The following is a 20,629-nucleotide window of genomic DNA, read 5'->3' as shown; positions in this document are numbered from 1 at the left end:
TACCCAACAGAAGAGGCACGGGACCAAGAATGAACCAACTCATGTGGCTATGTCCAGCGTGCACAATCACACACAAACACAGCCACCCCATTTCTTCCACGAATTTATCTGTCTGGCACTCTGGAGAGAGGGGGGAAAGCGTTTTGAGAAAGCCCCATCACCCCTCCCCTTCTCCCTTACCATGAAATATAATAATTCATTTTTATTACAAGAGCAGCACCGTCCTCACCATCACGCACGCACAGAGCCTCACTCCCATATTCACACTCTAACTCGTCAGCTCCGAGAGCGCCTGCATTTTCTTTGGGAGCCGCTTGGAGGTTCATTAATATCATTAGCATTTAACCCCCTCCCTCTTCCCATCTCCTCCCCGCACATGGCTGACGTCAGACCCCGCCAGGAGTTGGGGGAAAAGCTAAGTGGGCCAGGGACGCCCTATTCCCCTCCCCGCGGCTGCCTGTCAGAGCGCTTCTGGAGATATTTCAGAGGACCCAGCCCGCAGCGACAGGCACAAAGTCACGGGGTAATGAACTTCGGGGACCCTTTGCCGCTGCGTGCGCGGCTCTCCCCGGAAACCCGGACCTGGCCGTTTCTTCCCTCGGAAGATTTCCCAGCAATCTAGTTTTCCCACTCGGCTCTCGGGTTCCGGCAGCACGGAGCCCATCTGCCTCTGAGCCTGCGGTTGTGTTTTTCCATCTTTCTTTAGAAGACCAGCGGTCTGTAGAGATCTGCACACTCTGCATGCCTATGTAGAGGGAGAGGTTGAAGACTGAGTGACAGGAATGGGGAAAGAGAGGGATTTTACCCTTTTTGTTCCATAGGCAGACCATTTTTCGTGTCTCCATCTGTCTTTCAATACCCTTCTCGTACTGTCCTCCCTTCTTCAGCCTTCCTGTCCATCTCTCCATCTGTCTGTCCATGTGTATGTCCATCTTAAGCAGCAATCCCAGCAGCCGCAGTTTTGCAAGAGGCGGGAAGAAACTTAAGGATGCTTAAATTTCCACTGTGGAACGAATTCTGAGCACCGGGAGAGCAGCGCCGCGCGCGACCGATACCCACCTGTCGGGCCCCGAAGCTTTGCAGGCTGGAGGGCGGCTGGCGAGCTGCGGCGCCCGGCAGCGAGGCGGGCGCTGCCGGCCGGGACTCCGGCAGTGCCCACCAACCGCTCCGCCCCGGGACCGCCAGCATGAGCAAGCCGGCAGGATCAACAAGTGGGTACCTCTCCCCGCCGCGGTGGGGCCCAGGCGCGCAGCCTGGGGCGGGCTGGCGGGAGGCCGGGGAGATCCTGTTCGGTGCGCTGCGGCTCCTGAGCCCCGGAGAGGGATGTCAGCGGGCGAGTGCCCTTTGGCCCAGGTCCTCGTAGACCGTGAGTCTGATGGTTTCGTGGAGAGTGGAGAGCAATTTCGTTGCTTCTGGATTGCTAGACTCCCCCTTTCTCTGGTGTGGTGGGAAGGTTGCGACCCACTCAGCCCACCAGTCCAGCGAGTTGTTTCCATTTAGCCGCCAGGTGCTGGGGATGGGAGGGGTGCGACGGGGGCGGGAACTGGGCCGCAGCTCCAGGCGGCAGCACAATAACACATTCGCTCAAAACTCGGAGCTCCAGCGCGCAAAAGCAACTCTCTGCAAAGCGGATTTTGAATGGAATGCTTTGCACCCCTTTTCTAGCTATTTCAAATAATCCTGCAAAACTGGGAAGCAGAAACAATTTAAAAGTCACATTTTCTTTAATCCTAAATCCGCGTAGGTCATAACTGGGGAATTTAAAGTATGGCGAACCACTCTAGCAAAGAGAGAACCAAATCCCTAATCCCAAGGACTTTTCGAGCCGAAGCTCAGCAGAGGCAGGAGTACGCGGCCTGCTCCCTCCGCGCGCTCTCTCCTTCCTCAAACTTCCTTAGCCGCTGCCACTCTCACCCACTGCCAACCCGTAGCTGACCTCTACCCACCCCACTGCGGGACTGCAGGGCTACTTGTGAGCGTGAGGACATTTGTGTGTGCAGTCCCAGCGGAACCCGAGAATGTGCAGGCCTGCGCCGGCGTTGGGAAAGCGAGGCCGCGGGGCTCGGATCTCCCCCCAGGCTTTTCAGTTCCCGCCTTCTCCGGGTCGGCGGCTGCGGGTTCCAGTGTACAGGACTGTGGCTGCCACAGCCCTCACACCCCGGAGTTCTCCCGCCGCCGGTGTGGTTTTCGCCTATAACATTTTTGACGCTCAGTGCGTCCTTCCCGCCCCCTCCCCCCTCACTCGCCCTCATTGTCCAGAGTCTTTGAAAGTTGGGAGAGTCCAAGATACTTGTGAGGACTGATAATGAAGTTCCACTTAGGAGGGATGCAATTCCCGCCCCTACCTTCCACCCCCGCAAGAAGTAGGTGGTGTTTTTATTTTGTTCACTTGTTTTGATTAGGGTAATGCCGTTTAAAAAAATTAGAGCAAAGTGAGCGTGAACAAAAAGAGAAAAGGAGGAATATTTCGGGCTAGAGCAGAGAGAAGAGAAGGGATCTTAGCCGCGACCGGAACACACAGTCGACCCTTGCGCAGGACTGGCGGGTCCCTCGGGCCTACCCTTGCCGTCACTGTTAGAATCTCCGGGAGGTGAGGCGGGCTCCCTTTTTGCTGCCCCAGTTCCCGGAGTGCCTGCCCTTCACTGGAGGCGCAGAAGGAGGCCTTTCCTGGGGCATTCTAAGTCTGTTTCAAAAAACGAAGCTCTCGGGCCTGGGCAGGCCTCCTGGCTCCTTCGCCCTGGGACAGGCCCTCAGTTCCCGCCCTGGAAGTAAGAAACCTCGAGCTCTTTTGCCCTCTTGGGGTGCGGAGATAACTGGGGGCTTGAAAGGTGAGGGCTCAGTGGCCAGGAAGTGGGCAAGCCCTCTCTGTGGACTGGACTACAGGCGGACCCTCAGGATTTGGGGGTGGGAGAAGGCAGAGTGGGCACATTAGTGAAACTTGAGAGCTTCCCAACTTGCCAAGCCTGCATTCGACCTTGGAAGCCTTAAGCCCGGCTCAAGTTGGACGCCGCTGCTGAGGTTGCTTAGGCCGGCAGGACAGCAGCCCCTGCCCCCAGCCCTGCTGCGCCCAGGCGCTCTTCAGACCTGTGGCTGCAGCCTGCCCGAAACCTGCGGCCCTCCAGCCGGGGGCGGCGAGGGGGTCGGCGCGCAGCAGGCCGGGTCAGGACCGGGCTGGACTGCGGAGGTCTTCATCTCCCGCCTCGCTCGGCTTCGCGCAGTTGGAGGGCAGAGCGATGTCACCCGGAGCCCCGCCTGGGTGGTAACAAGACCCTGGCCAGTCACCCCTGCAGCCCAGACTAACTTCTTTCAACAGCCTCTGATGGTAATTACAGTAATCGAAGCTGCCATATATCTTTAGGCAATTATGACACACAAAAAGCCCCGAGGGGACCCCCTGGCGAGGGAAGTTAAGAACGGTTTTCCAGCCTGAGGAAACTCCGGCTCGCCTCAGGTCGGAGCTCGCTCGGCTTGCTAAATGAGAGGAGCTTTGCAACAGGGTCAACCAGTGTGTCTCGTGACCCCAAGTCACCCTAACGTGGCTGGGTGGCGGAATCTGAGGCACAGACCCTCTATGCCCAGGAATTTTCGCGTCCCTCCCTCCTGGGCCCCGCCCCAGCCCATTTTCCTGTCCCTAATCTGCCCCAGGAGCCTCGGCCCCGAGGTCTGCCCCCAAGGCAAGGCCGGCCTGCAGCGGTGGCGGCCCAAGTAGCCACCAACCGGGAGTCCGGGCCCAGGGAGCCAGAGAAGGGTCACCAATCCCTTCACCCCCATCGGATTCTCCAGGGAAGTGTGTCCTTGGCCTCCCGTCTGGCCTCTTCCCCAAAGCGGGGAAGACCCCGTCACTGCTCCTCCCACACACTCATCTTGGCATCATCAAGAGTGCCAAGGGGAAGAGGAGGATAGCTGGGGCGACTTTATTGCTGGGCCCCAACACGGACTCCAGCGCTTCCAGAGCGCGTGTGATATGCAGAGGAGGATGGTGGCAAAAGACGGAAACCAATTTTTCAGCTTCCCGAGTGAGAGTGATGCAGCAGAGCTGGCCCGGCTCCTGGGCGGCCGTGAATTCCTCCGGGCTCAGTGACAGACTCCCTGAGGGGGTTGAGGACAAGACCCGCTGTGGCCTCCATGGGCTCTCTCCGGCCCCTCCCTCCCCTAGCACAACCTCCCCTCCCGCCCTGCGGGAGAGGGGGCGCCTAGGCGGTGGCCGCAGCGCCGAGCGCCTCCCCCCACCGTCCTTTGTCGCGGTCCGAATTCCCATGCTACTCTTTTTGACGGGTCACTGGTGGCTCTATAGGCAGGTGCTGCGGCGGGGTTGTAATTACCCGGGCTGAGCCTGGTCGTTACCAACCTCCCCTCACAGCCCGGTCCCCCTCTCTCCCCCCTCCACCTGAAGCTGAGGCCCCGGCCCCGGGTGCAAGCCCGACCCGACGCCTCGGAGTCCAAGCGAGTTTCCACCTGGGATGCCTCCCGGTCCCTCCCCAGGCCGCGTCCTCACCTTCCTAGTTCCCCTCGCTGAGTGGTCTCTGGCCTCTCCCGACCCCAATCTAAGTGCTCTGGGAGCAGCTGTCGAGTTTCCAAGAGGCCTGAGGTCTCCCGGGCCCAGACGGGAGGCCTTTGGACGGATAGCGATGGGAAAATCAAGTGTTAATAAGTTAATTGTTATTAAGTAATATTTTATTAAAGTGTTAACACTTTTAAAAATACTCCCTTTGTTTTACGGAAGGAAGGATTTCTAAATCCCAATAAACGGATTCAGGCACTTGTTGGACTCTTGAACCTTAGAGGAAAACAATTCCCCCCTTTCTGAATTTTTGCATATTACCCTCTCCCTAAATCCCCCAGGGGCCGCGACCACCCCAGGTTCAGGGGGGATTCCAAGTAAAGTTCTCTGGAGCAGGAGTTCAGTGGGGGTGGGGAAACAGCCTAGAGAAATTAGAACCTTAAAAAAAAAAAAAAAATCAGCCTCTGCCAGCGGCAGAACGACCCGGAGGAAGACTCACATAGGACTAAATAAGAGGAGGCCGGTCTTTTAGGGTAAAAGAACTTGGAGAGTAGAAGAGATGGCTGTCCCACGCTATCGTGGGACAACTTAATGTCGCTCTCCTCTCTCTTCCTAGACCCGTGCTACTTTACGCAGAAATTTTTATCCTAAAAAATAATAATAGTTTCTCAAAAGCGCTCCACCAAGCATTTTCTTAATAGGTAAAAAGAGAAAGTTGGGCAATTACCACTACCCTTATTATCATTAATAATCTGAGTATTAGCATCACAATAATAATCCTAATAATAACAACCGCCCGGCAGAGCTCAGAGAAAACTCTCGATTGCCTTCCAGCTGCCATCCCTGGTTCCAGCCGTGTTTGTTTTTCTTCTTTTCCCTTTTACATTTCAAGTTTGTCTCCTCGCGCGCTCACTAACAACTTTGTCTGTTAAATGCAAGAGCTGAGGAGGGAGGCGGCCAAACTTTCCGCGGAGCAGAAAGGCAGCGGCGGGCAGTGCTGCCGCCCGGGCCTGCTGTAATCTTTTATTCCAAAATGGGTCTCGGCGATTAGGGGAGACCCAAATACATGTAGCGGTGCATGAATAATGCTCATTGTAGGAAACTGACACTTGCTCAAGGAAAAAAAGTTTGGCTATAAAATCACTTCATTATTTGCTTTTACCGCAGCTTCGATGCTAATCCCTTCAGAGGTCAGATTGCTTAGCATCTCTCTCTCCCTCTCCCCTTTCCTCCCTCTTCTCCGCCCTCCTCTCCCTCTTGCCTCTTACCGCTCCCCGCCCCCCCCCCCCCGCCCCACACACCCTGTCTTCCCTGCCATTTCAGGCCGCATTTTAGATATCCCCTGCAAAGTGTGTGGTGACCGCAGCTCGGGGAAACACTACGGGGTCTACGCTTGCGACGGCTGCTCGGGGTTTTTCAAGAGGAGTATCCGAAGGAATAGGACATATGTCTGCAAATCTGGAAACCAGGTACCTACCTTAGCCAGGGCTGCACTGCCCGGCTCCCCTCTGATACCTCCCCTTCCTTTGTGCCAAGGCCTCCTCTGCGTTTCCATGCTGCAGAGGAGAGGCCAGGCCCCGGCCTCTCCCTTCCTCTCCCCTCCTTCCTGCCCCAGCTCTGGGAGGCCCTTTGGCTCTGGAAAGGCCGGATAAGATGAGGGAAGACAGATGAGTTTTCAAGAGGAAGTCTGAAATCTCATAGCCTTCCTACACTTTTTTTTTTTTTAATCCCCTGACAGATTTTGACACTGGGTAAGGCCCTTGCCTAGTGGCTACAAGCCTGCCCAAGAGACCTAAGGAACTTTAGAATCTAAACCACAAGAATCAAGCAGGAGAAAGGGCTACCTTAAATTGCTTGCCCACCTGACCCCCATTTCTAGCAGCACCCAGGTTCAGTCTACTGACCACTGGCTGGGATGGCAGAAATAAAGGCACATGGGCATATGAGTCAAGGTCACCACTACTAAGCCTTAGCTACTTGGAAGACAGAGACAGTGCTCTGAGATGGACCATCCCTTTTCAGCTAGGGAGAAGCAGAGCTGTTCTGAAAGTGGATGATGGGGCTTCAGCACCCATGTTACTTTAGCAGGGCCTTGTCAGAAAAGGGCAGGGTGAGGAAGAAGACCCAAAGAGGGTGTAACTGGGCTCCTTCCCAAATTCCCATATCTCCTTCCACCCTTTCTGCTGAGAAGATATGCCTAATTGTGTTTTAGTCTCCAAGAGACAGGGCATTCAGGGTATGAACTGAGTATGAGCCAAAGCTTTCAGACATCGTGAGCTAAAACTCCTGATTGACTCAGTTTACAGCTCAGTTATAAGCTTATTTCAACCTAGGAGATCAAACCTGCTGTTAGTACACTTTGCTCTCTCTTTAGCCAGACATACAGACCCTCAGTACAGAGTCTCTGCCTTCATTCCTGGGAAGATCCCTGAGAGGGCATTAGTCAGGAGGCATCCTTTGGTATCCAAAATGACACAAGGCTTTCACTAATTAATGTATATGATACACATGAGCACATGCATACCTCATCTGATGCTAGTGAATCATTCTGACTTCTTTTTCTGCAGGCATGTCTGCTCATATCAATTTCTGATAGCTTTGAATTGGCAGCAAATACATGAACATATTTGCATTCGGATGTCATTTTCAACTCTTCAGCCCTGTTACCTGTTTAATTGAATACTGAGATCTGTATCTGTTTCTAGCTTCACCTTATGGACACATCACCTTATAAACAGACATAGGACTGTATCCCAGTAGCTCCACAGGGCTGGGATTACTGTGTGTTTTCAGATTTGAACAGGCTTCTACTTTGATAATCTTTTACTTTTGTGCAAGATGCAGAATTGGGAAGCCTCAGATGTTATGCTTGATATTTTAAAAGGAGGTGGCCATCCACACATATTGATTTCAGTCCAAGTATTTATACAGGAGGGATAATAGACTCATCAGGCCTGGTGTTCCTTTTCTTGCGAAGAGAATAAAGAGGCTGAGCTGAGGCGATCATTCCTTCTTCTCTCAGCCTTCAGATATCTATATACATTTTATCTGATGTGAAGACACACTTAAGTACTAATAAAGGTTTCTAATTTGCATTTGCATATTTATCAGAATACTGGGAAGATATCATTTGGGGACAAACCTTTGATTGTATTTAATAAGTTCTTTAAATCTCTTTACATTGAGTTATTATACTGGCCCAAAATGCCCTGAAGAACACTCTTAGAAACTAATTTTTTTCTTTCCTCTCTTTTAAGACTAGGTAAATAAAATTTCAATTTGTCATTAATAGCAATGAAGACATTTAGACATTTTTATGAACTGTCTCCATCTTTACTTTAAACAAATAGACATATTATTTTATTTAGCTTTGTTTTTGGTGCTGGAGATTGAACCCAGGGTTTCATGCATGCTAAGGATGCACTCTACCACTGAGCTAGACCCCTGGCCCAAAGCAACATATTTTTAATTGGAGGAGTATAATCATATAAAACTAAACATTCAAGTGTGTTATTTTCCCTAAGGGATATTTCAGGAGCAAATGTACTTGCTCCTATTTCAGAGTATATGAAGCAAAATATAAAGACATATATTTTATTTTCTTCCTTCCCACAACAAATGCAATGGTGGCAACTTATATAAATATAGGAAAGCACCAAATTTCTTTGATATTTTCTGTGCATAAAATAACTATGCACAGCCTGTGGATGTAGCTCAGTGGTAAAGTGCTTGCCTAGCATACTCAAAGTCCTGGATTTGATCCTCAGCACCACCAAAAGTAATATTAAATAAAAAATAAAAAGTACATATTCCTCTTTATGTATCTATGCATATGTTCCCTCAGTAATTACACCTAACACTAAATAAATTCTGAAAGAAACCTAACCTGTAAATTTCCTCTTTTTATGGTCAACACTTTTTCCCCAGAAAACTGCACTAGGTAAAACACTTATTGTCTTACTTGTGTGGGATAAATATTTCTAAAGTGGCAACTACCCATTTGTCAGTTTTTATGCTAATACTATCTGTCCCTATTATCTTTTTGTCAGACAGTCCAAGTACTTATACAGGAGGGTGTATTTACACAGTAGACATTTCTAGATGTTCCCCAGACCTTGGCCTCTTCCTTTCATCCCCTCATCTTTTGTAGGAAGGCCTTGCCATCCTACGCACTCTGGCTTTTCTCTCACTCCCTGGGAATGCCTGTGTTTCCATTAATCTGAACTGAGGCTAGTTTTTAAGACTTGAGAGCTGTCTCAACAAGCTGGTTATAAGAATGGCCTCAAGTACAAAAGCAAAGGTGAGATAACAGAACAGTGAAGAATGAACAGGAAAGATTTATCTGTCAGATAAATGGGCTCACCCAGAAAGTGGCAAAAGAGGTAGACTGGAGACCTGAAAGCAGAAAGAATAGTTAACAGGGAGGAGGATGTAGGGTGGATCTTGACCCGCAAGACTGCTTCATACCAAGCTCAGGGCCAAGTCGCTGTCTTGGGTCCTGAAAAGTCTCTTCGTTACAAACCATTCTGCTACTGGGGAAACTGCCCTTCGAGGGCTTCTTTCAGCCCTGCGGGATCTGGCAAACCAGGCTTTCTGACCCTTCACCTGCTGAGAGGAGGACTTTTCCTTCTTGTCGATCCGAAGAATCAGGGGCTAACCCACTTGCAGTAGGCCCGGGAGCCCTAGCTCGCTACCTGGCCCAAGTCTCTTTTGGAGAGCCTGCGGTTGCTGCCCCGGGGTCTGCGGTCTGGCGAGGTCCCTATGCCTTTCCTCTCGCCCTGGCACTAGAGGGGGCTTCTAGTCCCCCGGGGGCGGCTGACCTCCTGCACTCTGTTCCAGGGAGGCTGCCCGGTAGACAAGACACACAGGAACCAGTGCAGGGCGTGTCGGCTGAAGAAGTGTTTGGAAGTCAACATGAACAAAGATGGTAATCAGTACATCCCTTTATTCTTCTAATGTTGATTGAGTAGTAAGTAAATTATATATTCACATAATACATGGCACTCCTATGCATGCAAATCATCTCCTGAACACAACCCTTCTTTCCAGATGCTGGGAATTGGCCTTGGGCTTTCAGTCGTATCTGCTTCATCTTTTCATGAGTCACCCACACACCCCACTAAATTCCCCAGGACAAGGCCCATGCCCAAATCCGAAACTTGGTCCCCCAAAGCATCCTCAGAATGTCAGCGTTGGGGGGAACTCACGCAGCTCCAGACACTGCGTTTCCCGCCTGAGTCCTAGTCTTTTCGCCTTTTTTTTTTTTTTTTTGCCATCCCCAAGACTGTTTTCCTCCCCCCAGAATCTCAATCTAGATAATCTCCTTGCGGGGAGATTGTGGCTGAGATGGTGGCGGGTTGGAGAAGAAATTGAGGCACGAAATCCGGAAATTCAAGCTCCTTTTTGCAAATTCACAGATGCCAAAATCAGTAGGTCCATTAGGCGGGTCAAGGCTTTTTCAGAGCCTTTTCTCGGTTCTACAGGAAAACGAGAAAAGGGGTGACGCCTTGGCAGGGTGACGCCTTGGGTGCCTCCGACACCCAGTTCCCCTTGGGCTTCAGGATGCTTCTTGGGTATACAGAGCAGTCCGAGCTGAGTCCCCCATCGTGCCCTGGCGAGGGCCCTCCAACCCCGGGGGTGAACCGGGGGTTTTGGGCGGGAGGGCCGAATACTGTCTAGGGACAGGGTGTCGAGTGGGCCTTGGGGTGGAGGAGGCCTGGGCGGGTGGCAGCCGCCTGAGGCACAGCGCCTCTCCGGGAAAGCTCCTTCCTCCGCTGCTCAGGAGGAAGGAGGGAGCGTCCAACCTGTTGAACTTCTGTATTGACAAGTTGTCAAGCTCGGCGGGCGGAAGATTGCCCTGAATTAATTTGTTTGTTTAAACTGTTGGTGGTAATTGTCACATCTCCCCTGCCTTCCTCCAGCGCACTGGAGAGGAGCTCTCCCATGTCCCATCCCCCAGCGTCCCCGGGGCTCGGGTCCTTTTCTCTTGGGGCCTTGAAGGCCAAAGCTATTCCTTTGGGGGCGGGTCTGGAGGTCGGGGGAGTTGTTTTTGGGAGGAGCTGGAAATATCTGTCCAGAGACTTTGTGCCTAGATGTGAGTGACACTCCCTCTCCCCGTCGTGGGGGCTGGGGGGGGGGGCAGGGCACTTCGCTACTCCTGCCCAAGAGTCTGTGGTTAACTTGCTAGCCCCTGCGTGAGAATGAGCCCTGAACCCACGAGAACACTTTTAGTTTTGCTTAAAGCCATAATATTATGGTGGCCCTTGGGATACAGGCTCCTCTTCTTGGCCTCAGCTTCCTAATCCATACAATGTAGGAGTTAAACGCTAACACAGCGCCTTCTGCGCTCACATTCCCTCTCCCTCCCTCTCTGCGCCTCTCGGGTGCCTTCCCAGCCCTAATGTGACATTGGGATGGAGGCAAGGTGGCGCTGAGCACAGAGCGGCCAAGTGGGCGGCATCTCTGATCCTGAATGTGTTGTCCGCCTGTTCATCTCTGTAGCTGTGCAGCACGAGAGGGGTCCTCGGACATCCACCATTCGCAAACAGGTGGCCCTCTACTTTCGTGGACACAAGGAGGAGAACGGGGCAGCCACGCACTTCCCGTCCGCTGCTCTGCCAGCTCCCGCCTTCTTCACCGCGGTCACACAGCTGGAGCCGCACAGCCTGGAGCTGGCCGCAGTGTCCGCCACTCCAGAGCGTCAGACCCTCGTGAGCCTGGCTCAGCCCACACCCAAGGTCAGTGGTCTTGCTGGGCCCTAAGAGACTCGAACCTAGCAGAGGGTGAAGTAAGGCTCACCGAATTCTTCCAAATTGTGATGAGTTCAGACAAAAGACTTCCTGGGTGCTCACCTTTAGGCTTCTCACTCTCTCCTCTGAGCCAAAGATTCTCAAACTTTAGTGTAGAGTCGCCCTACAAATGTAGTGTACAGTGGCTACAAATGTGGACTACCAGAACCATAACCCAGAAATTCCCTTTCAGCAAGTTTGGGGTGAAGGCCAAAAACTTTCAACTTTTGGAAACCCCAGCAGTGATTGGTGGTGGAGTGGAGCTTGTCCAACCCCGGGGTGGGGGGTGGGCAGCCTTAGGTGTTCCCAAAGGCCAGAAGAACAGATTTTTGTTTTAGAAAAAAGCAGTCGGCTCATCTGGAGTAAGGGCTCCCAAGTTGTGAATCTCTGTGATCTATTATCTTGGGCAAAGTGGTGGGTCTCCAAAGCGGTGGTGCAAGAGAGAAATGTGTAGATCGCACTGTTACTGCTCCCCTTACTGCCTTAAGAGACACAAGGATTTACATCAAGATTGAGCCCCTACTTGCAGGGTCACAGCCTGAACCACCTGGGAAGGCGCCACCTAGGGACTATTTTCCAGGCCTCCAGTGAATACCTCACCAAGGTTCCCATTCCAGAGGGAGAAGGGCCCAGGATTTTCCCTAGAGGAGGGCCAGCTGCAGCCCCACACTGCAGGGAAGCCAAACACCTGGGCACATACACATGCACAATATTTAATATTGCTTTCTTACCCTTGATGTGTATAATAAGCTTGGAAAAGTAGTGTTATGAATATGTTGTCAGTTATGAATGGGAATGCTCTGTGAATGATTAAGATGTCTAATTGAAATATTTCCATAATATACTAATCCTTTCTAAAAATACTCATATGCATATTTGTGTTTGGGATGCCTATTAATTTATACTTTTTTCATATCTATTTTTATTTACACAAATGCAAGCCGCACTTGTTTAAACTGGGAGACAGGCCTGGTACTTGGCTCAGCCCAAGGAAAATTTCCTGTAGGGGATAGAAAAGTCAGACATCCCTCTGGAAGGGAAAAGCCCCCAAAGAGTGGAAATGGGCCTTCCTCAACAGGCATTATTTCCAAAACTCTGTAGATGCAGATGTGTGGTTTTTACCCACCTATGGCAACTGTACATTTAAGGGGAACCTATAGATTTCTTTCCATCCCCTCCCCTGCTTTATTTAGAAAATCAAAAGTGTAGCACTTCTTCCAAAGCTATTGTTTCCTCACGTCCAGGTGTCTCTCTTTCCCTCCTAGTACCCCCACGAAGTGAATGGTACCCCAATGTATCTCTATGAAGTAGCCACAGAGTCAGTGTGTGAATCAGCTGCCAGGCTTCTTTTTATGAGCATCAAGTGGGCTAAGAGTGTGCCAGCTTTTTCCACGCTGTCTTTGCAAGACCAGGTATGATCAACAGGACACAGAAGTCTTGTGAGAAAGGGGGTTGGGGGACTGGGGTTGTGGCTCAGCAGTAGAGTGCTCATCTAGCGAGGCGCTGGGTTCGATCCTCAGTACCACATAAAATAAATAAAATAAAGGCATTAATCCAACTACAACTAAAAAATATTTAAAAAAAAAAAAAAGAAAGAGGGTTGGGAAGGAAGCAATAGTACTCAACCATATCAAAAGGTACAATACCTCAGTACCTGGATAAATCACCAAGGTAGGCATGCATTTTTAGGCATAATGAAGAAACCATTTATTTTTACCATCATCTTTCTAAAAATTCAAGTTATCTGCCTATGGAATTGTTAGTAAGAAATGCAATTATGTTATTTCAGAAAAGCTGGATCTGATCTATGAAAAACACATATAAGAACATTATCGCTTTTTTAGTTTAATGGAAACATCAAATTTAGCCTCAAATTTTAAAATGTGAATGCTTTTTAAAACCATTGGGAAAAAAATAGTGTTTTCTTGGGAACATTGGAACTGTGAGAAATAGAAGGTGGTAAGAGTATTCACCCATGAGATTTTTGGAATTAGTCTCATCATATCATATTCTCAGCTTTATATTTTCCATTGAGATTTTAAAGATTTTAACTATTGATTCATCTGCATGTGAAATTAAAGAGCACATTGCACACCTCCTGTAGGCTAGCATCTTTTGTGATTCTTTAAGTGTTTTTAGGCATTTTGTAAACAAATAGGCATTTTGCATAATTCTGTGGTTACAATGACATTCAGAGGCAGGAAAATTATGTGCAGCTAAAAATTGCATTGTGCCAAAACCCAGAAATTTTGTTGTTAGGAATATCAATAATGGCCCCTGCCAGCATTTTTCTAACTTTAAGGGAAAGAAAAGAAATTGAGGCATTTACAGCCATTGACTATTACCTATGCATTCACAGAAAGAATGACAAATTTCCCAGAAAGCTAATATAAAGGTTTTTTTGTTTTTATGCTTTCCCTCTCCATGCTGGAGATGAACCCAGGGCATCTTATAGGCTATTGCTCTACCACTAAGCTATGCCCCCAGTTCTAGTAAGTAGTTCTAAAAGGCAAAGATTTAACTCTTCATTTTATACCCAGTTAAAGCATAATAGTGAGCTTTAATATGAAATACGTTTCCTTTAGAAAGACTGGGCAGAGCTGGAGATGTAGCTCAGTGGCCCTGAGTTCCATCCCCAGCATCCCAAAAACAAAACAAAAGAAAGACTGGGCAATGTGTTAAAAATATTTTATCTTCTAGCATGAAATATATCCATAATTACATACAGTTTACCTTGCACTTTACAATTATTATTTCCTGTACTTAATATGATAAAACTTAAAAATAACACATTTGAAAATTCAAACTTTCCATTTGTTTGTGATTTTGGTAGCAAGCCTTCATGATTCTTAGCTCCTAAAAGGAAATTCTTTCATATTAATCATTCAGAATTGGCTGAGTTTTGAGAGATTTCTTTCAAAACTAGAGATTTTTTTCAAGCCTGTTAAATCCTATCTTTGACCAAGTTTACTGGTTGGCTCTACGCATTTGCTCTGTTCGTGTGTATGTGTGTGTTTGTATGTGTGCAAATTGGCTATATTTTTTTTTGCTCAAAACAAGTATTTGTAGACTCTTTAATCCAAACAGAATTTACTTACTGTCTGCCACTTAGCCCTAAGCAAACTGCAGTGAAGTGGAATCTAGTATATTAATTTGGGAAAGGAGGCAGATTTTCATTTTAAATATTCAGTAGCGCATTTTATTAGAGTGAAAATGACAAGCACCTTGATGCTGTCCACTTATGAGTCTAGGAAAAATCAGGCAGTGAGATGAGGTAAACTCAGCAAAACCCGATTAACATAATTATACCCTGATTTTCCACATGCCTCTTGGGAATTAGTGATCTCTCTTTCTCTCTCTCCCTCTCCCCCCTCTCACCAACCCAACCCCCTCAACCTTCCAGGAAGATGGGGACCCACACTTGTCAGCTTAGTCAGGAATCCTCTTCCTGACAATAACAGCCTTCTGTACTGGGGAGTCCACCTGCCATGCACTGGTGATATTTCTTAGATCCTGGGTCTCTGGAGAAGTTTCTAGGTGGTCAGGAATGGGTGGATATAAGGACAAAAGGGGTGAATCCTCTTCTGAGAGAAGCAAACTTTGAGGAATTGGAACGGCTGACTCTCAAATGCATGTGCACATCTATAGGCACCTTTTCAAAAAGGAAAATATGGGAAATAAGGGAAAGCTAGATTATTTGGAAAAAAAATTACCAAAGACAGGCATTTAAAACACTTTTTAAAATAATGGAAATTTACATACTGAAATTGTTTATAAATTTATAAATTACACACTATATTATATTATACATCTATTGTATGACAGCTGATGCTTTTGGAAGATGCTTGGAGAGAACTGTTTGTTCTAGGAATAGCACAATGGGCCATTCCGGTTGATGCTAACACTCTACTGGCTGTATCTGGTAAGAATTGCACAATTTAATGACTTTGTTGTAGAAATTACCATAAAAATACATTACTGAAAAAAGAACAACATGTAAAGAATAACAAATTCCTGCTGAACAATAGAGTATACCTGTCATTTATAAATCTATATTTAAATGCAAATAATGTTGTTTTGTTGTATTCATGACTGCTTGCATTGTTATTTAAATGCAAATTACTGTGTTTGTTATCATCCAAGAGAAGATTTTATATTAACTTTCATACAATATAGCCAGTTTACATGGAATCAGATATCTTAGAGTGACAATTGAATAGATATTGATATGCAAGATTTTGTCAAAAATCAATATTAAATCATGAAAATGCCTTCATATTAGAATATTTATCCCGTATTTTTATTCTAGGCATGAATGGTGACAACACAGATTCCCAGAAGCTGAACAAGATCATATCTGAAATACAGGCTTTACAAGAGGTGGTGGCTCGGTTTAGACAGCTCCGGTTAGACGCTACTGAATTTGCCTGTCTGAAATGCATTGTCACTTTCAAAGCTGGTAAGTAGACCCAGATCCCTGTCTCTTCTTCTCCAGTTTTGCAGCCTCATTAATTCAGCCACCTCAAAGTCTAGACTGACCTTCACAAAAAGAGGTGATGTTTTCAAGAGAATTGATCTACTTATGCTGGCCCCATCTTCAATGGCTGTGGTGACCCGCATGCTCTCCTGATGGGGACCCATTTCCAGAGCAGTGCATTCCCAAAATATTTTCTGTGTTGCCTATCACAGTTTCCTGGTCTTCATTTCTAGTTCCTACACACAGTGGTTCTGAACTGAGAAGTTTCCGGAATGCTGCCGCCATTGCAGCTCTTCAAGATGAGGCTCAGCTAACTCTCAACAGCTACATCCATACCAGGTGACTCTTGTTTGCCTTGAACATGTACTTAAGAAAATTGCTTCCATTGTGAATGTGCAAGCAGGCAGGAATAAGCCAATCTAAACATTGTGACTAATTATCCTGTTGCCTACCAGTTAATTTAGTTAGAATTTATGTCCTCACCCATCTCTCAGGGTGGGTGAGAAGAGCAAATCAAATTAGGTGATCAAAGTGAAAGCTTTGTGAGAAACATTACAACTGTCCTGGATGAACAAGTTGACCAACCAAGATAGTTAAACATGTTTGCATGAATGGATATGGGAAGGATCAAAAGCCAAGTCTAAAGTTTTATGGTTGGTATATTAAATAATGGTTACATTATTCTTGATTAAAGGTAAGATGCCTTTCCTTAGATGCCACTCCCAGTAGAAGGACCAGAGAACTTTCTAGAGAAGCCATCTTTACCCCTAACATAACTGCTATTTGGCTTCAGTGATGGGTATCTGTCATTTTGGCTACTAGCAACCACAGGTTACTTCTGGCCAACCAGGGCCCTCTGGTAGAGGCTGCCCTAGCTATTTGTAGAAACTCTTCAACAGCACTGGGCAAGCCCACCAAGAGGTGTAGACTTTCTGATTCCATTTTCAGATGCAAAATGGATGCAAGAGCAATTGGAGCCTCTCTAGCTTCCTAAGACAGGACTGTGGTGGATATGAGATAGAACAGAATTGGCTATTCTTGTTTATTCTCTAGACTGATCTTGAAAGGGACCTGGGAAGGCCTGCCTCCATCATCTCAACATCAGCCATAGACACTGTGGTGGGAATAACTACATGAAATGGATAGAGGCCATCGGTGCCTCCCTCACATGAGTGGTCGGAGAAATCCCAAGTCAGCTCTATCAGTTTGGAGTGACACCATTTCTGCTAGGATCTCCTTTTTAGTATCATAAATCCTCTTTTGAAAGCTGAATGAAAAAAAGTTTACCTGCACATGGAATATCATTGAAACTATGTTGAAAGACAGTGTATGTGTATATGTTTTTCCAAAGTAAAGTGCCGTAGTTTGAAATTTAAAATCCATGTTGAATTTCAGAACATATCTATAGTAACAATGTTTGTTCAAAATGAAAAAAGCAAAACAAAGACAAATGGACTAGTACATAATTTGCACACTTTTCTCCCACTAAAGTCTGACGTTTGACATTTAGAGCTGATAGGATATTAAGAGCACCAAACTAAGAATGGGATGCTCAGCCTTTGGTTCAGTCAAGCCTTTGCTGAGTACTTGCCATGCACAAGGCTCCAGGTGGGCATCGTGGGATGCCAGAAAGACAAAAGACATGCCCCTTTCCATTATGTACAGTGGGCAGAGATGTCACTCCAGTTCACACCAGAGAGGAGAGAAAAGTAAAATGGGAAGTTGGAGAGATCAATTGGAAGGGGGTGAGGAAAATCTGGAAAAGCTGACTGATGTGAGTTGGTCCTTGAATGGTGGAAGGATTTCAGCAGGGAAGAGGGGGTGCAGCAAGCCAGTCGGTGAGCTGGTGGCAGTGTTGTGGGAGGTGCCAGAGAAGTGTGCCAGGGGGAGGGCTGGGAGCCTGGCACACCAGAAGCTGCCCACAGAGTGGTCCAGGAGAATTCCATTCTTTCTATATAAGAGAAACAACTAGTCCACTACATCTTTTTCACTCCTCAAGGAAATGATCTGTAGGAGGACTACTTCTGCTTCAGCATGAGTTCTTATTTCATGATAACAGCTACAGCTATAGCTTAATATCTAGGGTCATACATGTGACATAAATGATGATGTATTCCTTAGCTCTTTCAAATCAGTTAGTCTTCTTTCCTCCAGCACTTTCCTGTCTAGGAAAATAAAATCTGAAATTGAAATAAAAAGTTAATGTGCAAATTGAGCTAATTGTTACAGCTCTGTAAATTATTTCTCTATCTAGGACATCAGGAAAAGGCTAGAAAATGGCATTTCACAAAACTATGTTATAACTGAAGTTCAAATACAGAACTCTGTGGTAGACACAAAATGTTCAAAATGGGAAAAGAAACTTCTTATTATTTGTGCTAATGGATGAAGTCAGAGCTATAAATGTTCTAAAAAATAGTTTTGAGCAGTTAGATTTTGTCTCTCTCACACATTGTTACTGTTTCTGGGTGGTACATTACTCCACATGTAATAGACAATTAATTCTTGTTGACTGACGCCAACCAGCCTTTTCCCAAATAGAGAATAAAGGAAGTGGGTGAGTAAATAAGTGGAAAACTATTCATAGAAAGTTAATAATTAGGGGCTGGGGATGTGGCTCAAGTGGTAGCGCGCTCGCATGGCATGCGTGCGGCCCGGGTTCGATCCTCAGCACCACATACAAACAAAGATGTTGTGTCCGCCGATAACTAAAAATAAAAAATATTAAATTTAAAAAAAAAAAGGCTTTAAAAAAAAAGAAAGTTAATAATTAATTATCTATGGATTCACCAAAAATGTATACTTTCTGAGCATCATTATTTCCCACAATGGTTTCTTACCATGGGCAATGGTTGGCCTATGGGGTGGATGCTGCAGACAAGGTGCAGCTTGTCTAAGTAGCCTCTGCCTCAGACCCTCTGCATGAAGAAGGACTGTTGATGAGAGAAAGTGGTCAAAGTGACAGAAAGACATGAGACATGGGAGAACCCTGGCAGATACATTCAGCAAGGAGAAAAAATGATGTATTTTATGTTTTCTTTTGTTTTAATGTAGATAAACTTCATTATTTTCCTATCACATTTTTAAATGTGGTCTGGTGGCCCCTGTCCATGGTGGTCATGCATGAAGTTGGGTAGTGTAAGAGCCAAATGAGGTCCTCAGAGACCCATAATGAATTATATGCCTCGTATCCAGTTGAAGAGAGAGACTCTTATTTATTAAGAGACAAGAATGAAAGTTGCTCCCCTGGACTCTATCTTCAGGGTGGAAATACCAGGCAATTAAACACAGCTACCAAATTCCTTTAAAAGAATTTTGATATCTCTGTTTCCAGCACCTTGTGGATTGTGTTGAACTTGGCTTAGTCACACAGCATGCCCTGCAGCTTGTTTTTTTAGGTGGTTTGTTTCAGTGGAGGAACCCCTCCTTGTGGAGTGAATTGATATCTGATTTTAAGCTATTGGTAGGGGTATGGGGGCTGCAGTGAGAAGGTGGCTTACAGGCATTTAAAGACAGCAGGAAATTGAACTTGCACATCTGAGTACAGATGTATGTTGGACATCAAGAGAGGAAATTGTTAAGCAATTTCTCACATATTTAATTATATGCCAATTTCATTGACATGAAAGTTGGGTGGCACTGCCACCCAACAGAACTTAGTCTTTAATTTGCAGTGTAATAAGGATGGAATTATTCCTGAGAGTGACTAAGTATAATGCCTGAATAATAATTTGGAGAATTGCTTAGAAAAAGAAACCATTTAATTTGAGGGAAGTAGCCTTGTGAAGGAGACTTGAGGACTAGAAAACGAAAGTTCTATTACTGTCTTTATCATCAGCGCCATAGTCATTTTCTACAGTGGCAACGTTAAGTTTGTTATTTGGCTTAAAGTTGGTATTATGTTTCTTAAGACTCTTCTTTTTCTGAACAAAATGCAACCCCTTTGCTAATGCAGAGAGAGTCACCGTGTGATTTGTGCCATGTCGTTAATCTTCTCCGTGTCTCAAGTAGTCCACCTGCAAGACAGGAACAGTAGTACCTGTCCAGGGCTCTCCTGCAGGGGCAGGATGTTATTTAAGAGGCCCACATCAGGGAGTTATACTGGAAATGGTGTGTGTTCAGGTTCAAGATGTTAATTCCCATTTGAAAGGGGCTCTGACATTGCTCTCACGGCTTCTCATATTCCAGATACCCCACGCAGCCTTGCCGCTTTGGAAAACTCCTGTTGCTTTTGCCAGCTTTACGTTCTATCAGCCCATCAACCATAGAAGAAGTGTTTTTCAAAAAAACCATCGGCAACGTGCCAATTACAAGACTGCTTTCAGATATGTACAAATCCAGTGATATCTAAGCTCTCAAAGTACCCACTTTTCAGGATGGGACAGTATCAGATGAACTTCTACCCATGGAGAACAAGCCTCAACTAACAAACCCTTCAGGAAGCAGAAACCTGGGAATGTGTAGCCTTCAGGAAAAAAATGCCAACTGACACACAACAGTTCCAGTAGCTAAGACCTGCTGCCTCCACCAGGGCAGGGCAGCCAGGAAGGAAAGGGGGTGCAAGAGGACTGTGTGGCAGGAAGTCACAGCTGCTGTGCCCTGGGAGGGGAAAACTGGGGGCTGCCACAGGCCGAGCTGTTCTGCCTCTGACCTGGAAGATCTGGCCAAGCTTCAAAAGCTGAAAGACGAGTCGTACTTTCCTTTCCTTATTAGCACATAGAGTTGGGTGATCCAATATAGTTCTGTGTATAACATCGTACTGCAGCCTTCGGAACTATGTTATGTTGGAGAATTTATTTTAAAAAGAATGGTTAGGTTTGAAATCAAGAGTATTATCAAAAGTTTCCCTTCTATTGTAATACA

General features: G+C 46.7%; 1 protein-coding gene across 1 annotated transcript; it reads left to right on the top strand.

The window, feature by feature from the left end:
- The first annotated feature begins 1,186 nt into the window (after window positions 1-1,186).
- Nr2e1 (nuclear receptor subfamily 2 group E member 1) lies at window positions 1,187-20,117 on the top strand. The gene is made up of 9 exons (XM_027928392.1): window positions 1,187-1,211; window positions 5,825-5,970; window positions 9,341-9,428; window positions 11,003-11,238; window positions 12,555-12,701; window positions 15,115-15,211; window positions 15,599-15,748; window positions 16,000-16,105; window positions 19,955-20,117. The coding sequence occupies exons 1-9, from the start codon at window positions 1,187-1,189 to the stop codon at window positions 20,115-20,117; spliced, it is 1,158 nt and encodes a 385-aa protein (XP_027784193.1).
- The last annotated feature ends 512 nt before the right edge of the window (window positions 20,118-20,629 follow it).

The sequence above is a fragment of the Marmota flaviventris genome, chromosome 6 (assembly GCF_047511675.1).
Source record: "Marmota flaviventris isolate mMarFla1 chromosome 6, mMarFla1.hap1, whole genome shotgun sequence".
NCBI classification, from domain to species: Eukaryota; Metazoa; Chordata; class Mammalia; order Rodentia; family Sciuridae; genus Marmota; species Marmota flaviventris.
This window is presented reverse-complemented; position numbering and strand designations above follow the sequence as displayed.

Coding starts and splice junctions, on each gene's coding strand:
- Nr2e1 (XM_027928392.1), top strand. CDS start 1,187: ATGAGCAAGCCGGCAGGATCAACAA. Junction 11,239..12,554: donor TGGCTCAGCCCACACCCAAG/GTCAGTGGTCTT, acceptor TTTCCCTCCTAG/TACCCCCACGAAGTGAATGG. Junction 15,749..15,999: donor CATTGTCACTTTCAAAGCTG/GTAAGTAGACCC, acceptor CTTCATTTCTAG/TTCCTACACACAGTGGTTCT.